The sequence below is a fragment of the Xiphophorus couchianus genome, chromosome 3, assembly GCF_001444195.1.
Source record: "Xiphophorus couchianus chromosome 3, X_couchianus-1.0, whole genome shotgun sequence".
In the NCBI taxonomy this organism is placed as follows: Eukaryota; Metazoa; Chordata; class Actinopteri; order Cyprinodontiformes; family Poeciliidae; genus Xiphophorus; species Xiphophorus couchianus.
Window position 1 is genome coordinate 938,557 of NC_040230.1, and position 9,686 is coordinate 948,242.

At 41.5% G+C, this 9,686-nt stretch overlaps 1 protein-coding gene across 1 annotated transcript; it reads right to left on the reverse strand.

Annotated features, from left to right (window-relative positions):
• Positions 1-134: 134 nt before the first annotated feature.
• LOC114142202 (macrophage mannose receptor 1-like) lies at positions 135-4,889 on the reverse strand. The gene is made up of 6 exons (XM_028013344.1): positions 4,517-4,889; positions 3,228-3,602; positions 2,291-2,653; positions 2,119-2,216; positions 360-1,056; positions 135-181 (listed from the first exon to the last, which is right to left on the reverse strand). The coding sequence occupies exons 1-5, from the start codon at positions 4,551-4,553 to the stop codon at positions 913-915; spliced, it is 1,017 nt and encodes a 338-aa protein (XP_027869145.1). The 5' UTR covers positions 4,554-4,889; the 3' UTR covers positions 135-181; positions 360-912.
• Between the last annotated feature and the right edge of the window lie 4,797 nt (positions 4,890-9,686).

Consider the following 9,686-nt stretch of genomic DNA (forward strand, 5'->3'; position numbering starts at 1 on the left):
TTAAAAAACTACATTAAAATGTGACGCATTTATATTTTTTTATGTAATCCTGTATTTTTATTGCTTCTTAGTTAATCTGCTTATTGGCACTGATGGGAGCCACTGCCTAGAATGGCTTCTGTGTGTTTTTATTGTTTTATTGTGTATTTCTCTATTATAATCAAGCAACCAATGTGTACTACTATTTCCCCCACCCCACAAGCAAAGACAAGCAAACAAAAACATTAATGCACTAAGGTAATACAAGATAAAGCCTAATCACAGTTCCTTGATTTATTGCTACCACAAAATTAGTTTCAATGTCCACAACGACTACAAGACCTCAAATGCTTTTTTTTTTTTAATGGCATTTTGTCAACCTTCTAGAAAGGTTGACAAAATCTGACTTCATAGTTAGATACATATATACTCAGGTTTGTTGCCACTAATCTTCATGTAATTCCATATGCTTCATAATCTAGATTTAACGGATAAAATGAGCAATAATCTGTTGAAATGATTCTCTCCACGCTGATCGAAACTTTTAGATCCAGGAGACGACGGTCCTCATTTATTCATCTAAAACTGTGACGATTTTAAAATATTTTTATATTCAGTATGTTGTCATTAATCTGAAGATTAAAGGATTATTAATCTGATTAATCTGAGTTGTGTTTTTACACTCACACAGGATGATAATGTGATAACATAAGATGCTTCAACAGTGAACAAAGTGAGAAGTTAGACATTTTTAACCTGCTTTAATGAAAGACTTGCTTACATATTTCAACAAATGATGCCAACAATCACAAAGTATTTATCCTGTGAATGAATATTATTATTGGTAATATTAGCATTAATAGCAAACCAATGACTAGCAGAGAGTTTCACCACAGACCAACAAGAAGAAGCAGAAACTAATTAGTGGTCGTGTTAAACTGAGTGGCATATTTCCGCCTCGCAGGCAGGGGGCGCTGTTTCCTCCTGCTGCCGGTGGAAAACCTTCCCGTCAGGTTGAATCCTCCAGCTGAGCTTCACCTCCTCTGCCACTCCCTGCTCCTCCATCTTCGTCCTCAGCTGGAAATAAACAGATTAACAAACAGGAGGAAAATAAACACCAGAATCGCTGAATTTTATGAAAAAAAATCCACATTTTCTGAGTTGGAGTTTTAAACTCAGAGATGAATTTTGCTGGAAGTTTCTCAGTAACAGGAAGATTAATAACTCAGTGCATTTCAAAGTAAGAGCCACCAGGGGGCGCAGTGGGGAGCTCAGAAAGTTAGAGGAAAGAGGGAAAAAAAGGCACAAAATAATAAATGAAATCTTAAATGTTTCCTCGTAATTTTTTGTTTTCTTTTTTTCAATAATTAAAAAAAAAAGTTAAAATAATTGTTTTGGATGTTATTTCTGATTGTCTGCCAATCAAATTCATTCAGCTGCTTTGCTCCTGATGTTAGCATAACTAGCAACACATGGAGAAGTTTGACTAGGACACTGCTGCAGAAACCAGATTAATGTGGGATTAAAAGAAGTTTCATCTGATTAACTGTCGCAGCAACACATTTCGCTGGATGATAAATTGTCCCAGAAGTTACTGTGATAATAAATGATAATATTGTTGTTTAATACTATTTTCCAGCAGTAAAATTAAAGAACAAATTCTCAAAAACCAATAAACTTTAAATTTTAACAAATATTTAATACTGGAACTTTAAGACATTTTAAATATCCAAAATAAACAAAACAACAGAAACAACAAATAAAGTGAATTATGAATTCTCTGTAAACAAAACTGTCCTTCAAAAAATGAAGCTTTTGAGACAAAAACACTTTTATCATCCAGAGAGAAAAATAAATCATGCAAATGTGAATTATTGAGTTTGTTTTAACTTATCATGCAATGAACTAGTCTGTTGCTTATTGTAACAGACATATTAATTAATATAAAGTATTACATATTTTCTTATCAACAGATAAGTGATGAAAAATGTTATCTGGCAGTAGTTTGTGGCCCTCTAGAGTCAGATCTGAGGCAGCATTTATGCTAAATGGATGTAGTAATTATTGAATAGTGAATGAAAACATTCTAAAAGTTGACATTTCTTTGCACACTTTTGGAACCGTTTGTGAACCCCTGACCTGCTGCAGGATGGATTCCTGCACGGCGGCGTCGTTCAGGTCTGCATTTCCGGCCTCCAGACGAATCTTCAGCGCCCTGGCCGCTGACGGAACGACGTCTGCAGAGAAACGCAGGAACGGACAATCAGCCCTGCGGGCGGGATCCTGCAGAGCCGCCGGGGAAGAAACTCACCGGCGCTGCAGAGGAAGCTGAATCTGTCGCTGCAGGACTGCTGGAACCAGCTGCCGCTGGAGAAGTCCATCGTCACACAGTCGGTCTGCTCTGTAGCGCCCTGGGTGGCCCAGGGCCAGTAGGAGGCGCTGCTGCCGTCGGACCACGCCCAGTCGGACCGGTGCAGACCGATCCAGGCCACCGCTAGGGGGCTCATGCTGAGGGTCTGTAAGTTGAAAGTGGAGTCAGGCAGGAGGGTGGTCATCCAGAAGCTCTTGGCGACATCTCTGATGGTGGTCAGGTCTGTGTGCGTTCCCCTGCAGTAAGCCTGAGCATCAGACCAGCTCATCTTCTGCTTCACCAGGACGTTGCTGTCAGAGGAACCTGAAACAAGCAGCGCAACCAAAACTAAACACATTTTTATTCTCTTTAATTTAGGAGCAGCATCTACCCAAAAACTTGTACTGCAGTAAAAGTAACATGTTTGGTTAAAACATGTTTGTTTTTCATTCAGTGAAGAATCCAAAACTTTTACTCAAATAAGAGTAGAACTAAATGTAACTGAGTAAATGTGACTAGTTACTACCCAAGTGTTTTCCCTGCTCAGAGCGACGCAAGTTCAGACGATCATGGGAGGAAATCAGGAGAGACTGAAGTGATTCCTTCATAAAGTTCATATCAGGACAGAAAGAAAACTTTAAAACTCCTGATAAAATGTTCTGTTCTTCATGAAAGGGACCCAGGATTAACTACAATATTCACTTTATATGACAAATATTATATAAATAAAAATAAAGCATATTAAGGGCAAAATGTAAACGGACTCTTCATGTTCTCTCAAAGAGAAGTGATGTCAGTGAACGATGAGGTTTAAAATGATCATCCAGACGATAAACTGCTGATTTTACAGGAACCTGTCGCTACAAACAGATGAGGATGAATCTTCATCAGGACTCACCATCATAACATAAAAACTCGTTCAGGTCTCCACAGTCCTTGGCGGACCAGTACCCGCTTTTACTGAGCAACGTGCATTTCCGGTCCTGCGGCTCGTTGAAGCTCCACATGGTGAACATGGAGCCGCTTCTGCTGGGGGGAAACTGGTTCTCATCCTGGGACCACTTCCAGGTGCCGTTAAAGAGTCCGATCCAGACCTGGGAGGTCCCTGCCGCCTGCCGGGCCTTGGTGCCGTTGGCGGCGTTCAGGATGGAGGCCAGGTCGGAGAACCTCTCCCGGCAGTAGGTCTGGGCGTCGCTCCAGTTCTTCGCCAGGCCGACGTAACGGAACTGCCGGATGGTTTGATCCGCCTGCAGAGCAGAGACGGCCAGGAGGCCTGAGGGAGGAAGGTGGAAACTACAGCAACGAGCAACCAGCAACTTCAGGAGAGACTGAACAGAACCAGGATCGGTTTGGATCAGGGATTCACGGCCGGGACTTTAACACGTTTATTTAGATGAATTTAACTCGGCAGTCAGCAGCTTTTTAAAACTTCTGTTTCTACTCCATGAATCTGATGAGAAGCTGCTTCTCTTCTCTCGTTAACTTCTGCTAATAAATGATCTGATTGGACGCCGGGTTAGGGTTAGGGTTAGGGTTAGGGTTAGGGTTAAAGCCTAAAACAGCATCTCTATGCTAGACATTAGCTAGACATTAGCAGCTAATTAGCATTAGCTGCAGCTAATGCTAATTAGCTGCAGCTAATGCTAATGTCAGCAGCGTCCACATTTCTAAAGACGCTCCATGAATGATCAGCAGTTCCTGAAACTCTGGAAAGTTTTTCAGGAACTCAACTTTTCCAAAACATTTAATAAAGTTCAGATTAAATTAGAGGCACAGAAAGGAGACGATGCAGCTGATGGAGTCCGACCAGCCTGATCAGAACCCGTATGGGTCCCACATGCACTGAAATCAGATTCTGATGGAGATTAACAGATGAGACAGAACCTGAAATAATCTGTACATTTTAGATCTGCAGCAGGAAAACTAAACAACCGTTTTTCTGCTGTTTCTTTGTTTCTTGTTCTTTTTTTGTCCAAAACTCTCAAGAGATCTAAACATAAGGAGGACAAAAAGTGGCAATAATCATAGAAACAAATGAATAAATGGTTTAATGAATGAACCAGATATTACATCAGAAAAGAATTCCCCAGATTATTTAATGTAACATAAATTGATCAGTTTTTAATTAATGTGCAGAAAGTTTGTCTGTTAATATTAATAGAAAATATGGAGCATAAAATAACAGACCTGCGATCATCAGGAGGGAGAATCCAACGTTCATCATGACTGAGAGCTGCACATGGAAAATATGGCAAATATTGACAGTAAAAACCAGAAGCTGAAGGTAATTCAGTAAATCTGCAGTTTGTAGAAAATCTGCTGGAATCAGATTAGAGTCAAATAAACTAAAAATATCAAACTAAATGTTTAGCTGCTGAAGTCCTGAAACTTTTTTCTGTTTTCTGCATTAACTTGTATTTTTATCACTTGTTTAACTTTCTGAATACATTTTTGCATCAAATAACAAAATCCAACAAATGCTATAAACAGCTCAATAGAGACACAAAAAGATGAAATAAAAACTATTTACATTATAACCATTTATCAATCTGATGCTATACAGTAGATTTATTAGTAAATGTAATTTTAAAAATCTAAATGTTTCTGGAAAAAAAGTTGAAAAGTTTTGCTTTGTGTTAAAAATTGCTGTAATTAAATGAAATTAAATAAAATGAACTTTTATTTTCATATGAAAATTAACATCGTTTCATGTAATTACTCTTTAATAACAAACCTTTGTAAACATTTATGACAATAAACTAAAGTTAATAGAATCCAAAAACATACAAACCTGAACAAGGAGAGTTTTGGTCCTGAAGAGTGAAGCATCAAAACGATCCGTCCTTTTTAAATCGTCCCACGTCTGTCCAGCCCGTCCAGCCCGTCCTCTTTAATCGGACATGAACATGTAAAAACCGACATTAATCAGAATCCATTTGGTTACAAGATGCTGACAGTCGATCCTGGATGCAAAGAGAGAAAATACTAACGATTCATTCAAATTCAGCCAAGAGACAAAGACCAGCAGGAACCAGCAAGAACCAAAAGGAACCAGCAGGAACCAAAAGGAACCAGCAGGAACTAAAAGGAACCAAAAGGAACCAAAAGGAACCAGCAGGAACCAAAAGGAACCACCAGGAACCAAAAGGAACCAGCAGGAACCAAAAGGAACCAGCAGGAACCACCAGTAACCAGCAGGAACCAGCAGGAGCCAAAAGGAACCAGCAGGAACCAAAAGGAACCAGCAGGAACCAAAAGGAACCAAAAGGAACCAGCAGGAACCAAAAGGAACCAGCAGGAACCAAAAGGAACCAAAAGGAACCAAAAGGAACCAGCAGGAACCAAAAGGAACCAAAAGGAACCAGCAGGAACCAAAAGGAACCAGCAGGAACTAAAAGGAACCAAAAGGAACCAGCAGGAACCAGCAGGAACCAAAAGGAACCAAAATGAACCAACAGGAACCAGCAGGAACCAAAATGAACCAGCAGGAACTAAAAGGAACCAAAAGGAACCAAAAGGAACCAGCAGGAACCAAAATGAACCAGCAGGAACTAAAAGGAACCAAAAGGAACCAAAAGGAACCAGCAGGAACCAAAAGGAACCAAAATGAACCAACAGGAACCAGCAGGAACTAAAAGGAACCAAAAGGAACGAAAAGGAACCAAAATGAACCAGCAGGAACCAGCAGGAACTAAAAGGAACCAAAAGGAACCAGCAGGAACCAAAAGGAACCAGCAGGAACCAGCAGGAACCAAAAGGAACCAGCAGGAACCAAAAGGAACCAGCAGGAACCAAAAGGAACCAGCAGGAACCAAAATGAACCAGCAGGAACCAAAAGGAACCAGCAGGAACTAAAAGGAACCAGCAGGAACTAAAAGGAACCAGCAGGAACTAAAAGGAACCAGCAGGAACCAGCAGGAACCAAAAGGAACCAAAAGGAACCAGCAGGAACCAAAAGGAACCAGCAGGAACCAAAATGAACCAGCAGGAACCAGCAGGAACTAAAAGGAACCAAAAGGAACCAGCAGGAACCAAAATGAACCAGCAGGAACCAGCAGGAACTAAAAGGAACCAGCAGGAACCAGCAGGAACCAAAAGGAACCAGCAGGAACCAGCAGGAACCAGCAGGAACTAAAAGGAACCAAAAGGAACCAGCAGGAACCAAAATGAACCAGCAGGAACCAGCAGGAACTAAAAGGAACTAAAAGGAACCAGCAGGAACCAAAAGGAACCAGCAGGAACCAAAAGGAACCAGCAGGAACCAAAATGAACCAGCAGGAACTAAAAGGAACCAGCAGGAACCAGCAGGAACCAAAAGGAACCAGCAGGAACCAGCAGGAACCAAAAGGAACTAAAAGGAACCAGCAGGAACCAGCAGGAACCAAAAGGAACCAAAAGGAACCAGCAGGAACCAAAAGGAACCAGCAGGAACCAAAATGAACCAGCAGGAACCAGCAGGAACTAAAAGGAACCAGCAGGAACCAGCAGGAACCAAAAGGAACCAGCAGGAACCAGCAGGAACCAGCAGGAACCAAAAGGAACCAAAAGGAACCAGCAGGAACCAAAATGAACCAGCAGGAACCAGCAGGAACCAAAAGGAACCAGCAGGAACCAGCAGGAACCAGCAGGAACTAAAAGGAACCAAAAGGAACCAGCAGGAACCAAAAGGAACCAGCAGGAACCAAAATGAACCAGCAGGAACTAAAAGGAACCAGCAGGAACCAGCAGGAACCAAAAGGAACCAGCAGGAACCAGCAGGAACCAAAAGGAACCAGCAGGAACCAAAATGAACCAGCAGGAACCAGCAGGAACTAAAAGGAACCAAAAGGAACCAGCAGGAACCAAAATGAACCAGCAGGAACCAGCAGGAACTAAAAGGAACCAGCAGGAACCAGCAGGAACCAAAATGAACCAGCAGGAACCAGCAGGAACTAAAAGGAACCAGCAGGAACCAGCAGGAACCAAAAGGAACCAGCAGGAACCAGCAGGAACCAGCAGGAACTAAAAGGAACCAAAAGGAACCAGCAGGAACCAAAATGAACCAGCAGGAACCAGCAGGAACTAAAAGGAACTAAAAGGAACCAGCAGGAACCAAAAGGAACCAGCAGGAACCAAAATGAACCAGCAGGAACTAAAAGGAACCAGCAGGAACCAGCAGGAACCAAAAGGAACCAGCAGGAACCAGCAGGAACCAGCAGGAACCAAAAGGAACCAGCAGGAACTAAAAGGAACCAGCAGGAACTAAAAGGAACCAGCAGGAACTAAAAGGAACCAGCAGGAACCAAAAGGAACCAGCAGGAACTAAAAGGAACCAGCAGGAACCAAAAGGAACCAGCAGGAACTAAAAGGAACCAGCAGGAACTAAAAGGAACCAGCAGGAACCAGCAGGAACCAAAAGGAACCAAAAGGAACCAGCAGGAACCAAAAGGAACCAGCAGGAACCAAAATGAACCAGCAGGAACCAGCAGGAACTAAAAGGAACCAAAAGGAACCAGCAGGAACCAAAATGAACCAGCAGGAACCAGCAGGAACTAAAAGGAACCAGCAGGAACCAGCAGGAACCAAAAGGAACCAGCAGGAACCAGCAGGAACCAGCAGGAACTAAAAGGAACCAAAAGGAACCAGCAGGAACCAAAATGAACCAGCAGGAACCAGCAGGAACTAAAAGGAACTAAAAGGAACCAGCAGGAACCAAAAGGAACCAGCAGGAACCAAAATGAACCAGCAGGAACTAAAAGGAACCAGCAGGAACCAGCAGGAACCAAAAGGAACCAGCAGGAACCAGCAGGAACCAGCAGGAACCAAAAGGAACCAGCAGGAACCAAAAGGAACCAGCAGGAACCAGCAGGAACCAAAAGGAACCAGCAGGAACCAGCAGGAACCAGCAGGAACCAAAAGGAATCTGATGTTCTCGGTTTGATTCTGGTTGAATTTCAGCCAAATGAGGTGAAAAATGGTTCAGCTCTAAATCTAAATGTGATTTAAAGTTTCTGATCCTTAAACAAAAGGAAAAAATCTGATTTTCTCTTTTATGTTTGGATGAAATTTGAATTAAATTTGAATCTGATGTTTTTTTCCTCCATTATTTGTTAAAACTTCTCGTTCTTCTCCTGACCTTCAGCCTCCTGAGTGTTTTTGCATAAAGTTTTGCGTTGCATGGAAACAGTACGAGCGATCTGCACCAGCGGCTCCCGCTGATTTGCTTAATGTTGCCATTACTGAGGAAAACCTGCAGGAACATTTTATATTTAAATCTGAGCCACAACATTTTCCGTCTCCAAAAAGGATTTTTTATTTTTTCCTTCACAGCAGAAAATCCTGGATAAAAATATTCACACCTCAACTCATGAGTTCAAATAAAAATGACGGGTAAATCTGATTCATCAAGTAAATGAAAGTTTTTAGTTGATTTTTGTCTTTAGAGGAGTTTTGGAGATGTTGGAGTAGGGGATACCATCCTCTATGATCGATGGTGGAAATGGTTCCAGCTTCCTGCTCAACTTGTCTGATACTTAGGGTCAAAGTTCGGGAATTGTTCGAGATGCTAATTGGCCGATCCACGCTGTAAAACAACAGCGTGTTGCCATGGTTACACATTATAACAGTTGGAAAGCCTTGCAGCTGCTCAGCCTCCAGAACCAAAGAGAGAACAGAACCGATTCAGCCAGAAAATCTAGAAAACAAGAAATCAGAACCAACAGAAGTTCTCCAACATGCAACATTTTCTTCTTTCCTTTTTCTCACAAGAAATAAAAACAAAATTTATTAAAACTAAAGCTTTAGACCAGCTGACCATGCAGGAAACTTTAAGCTTTAAGATTTCTTTCTTTGGATCAGAACTTTTTAACTTGCTTCCTTTAATTATTAGACCAGAAGGTTCTTGCTATTCAGTTAAAAACATTTTCTCTGAAGTGACATTTCCTCTGTTTAAGTGTTTTAAGGATTTGACAAGTTTTAAAACAGGAGGAACACAGACAAAACCTGAAAAGTGTGGCATGCATCTTGTTCAGTCCCTCTGAGTCAAATAACATTTAATTACTAGAAAATTCCTGAAGTAATTTAGCCGGGGCCTGCCAAAGCGTGCCCGTCGGTTTGGGCCCGGCGTTGTCACGCTAGAAATTAGCATCAATGCTAAAGAACGCTGCAACGTAATCAGTAGCATGTGGAGAATCACAAGAACGTTAAGTAAGGTGGACGTGCACCATTCAGTATGATTTAAAATTTTCTCAAGGCTTCTATTTTGGAAGTTTTGTTAAACTTCATTTCAAAGGTCCAAACTAATCCCATGTCTAATAGTCATTGGGTTAAATCAGTTATATAATGCTCAAAACACAAGTAGTTGATGTAAAAATATGAA

What these genes read in the sequence shown, in the direction of transcription:
- LOC114142202 (XM_028013344.1), bottom strand. Translation starts at nt 4,553, where the DNA reads ATGATGAACGTTGGATTCTCCCTCCTGATGATCGCAG. An exon ending in CTCCCTCCTGATGATCGCAG is followed by an intron (nt 3,603 to 4,516) that starts GTCTGTTATTTT and finishes TTCCTCCCTCAG; the next exon opens with GCCTCCTGGCCGTCTCTGCT. An exon ending in CGAGTTTTTATGTTATGATG is followed by an intron (nt 2,654 to 3,227) that starts GTGAGTCCTGAT and finishes TGCTTGTTTCAG; the next exon opens with GTTCCTCTGACAGCAACGTC.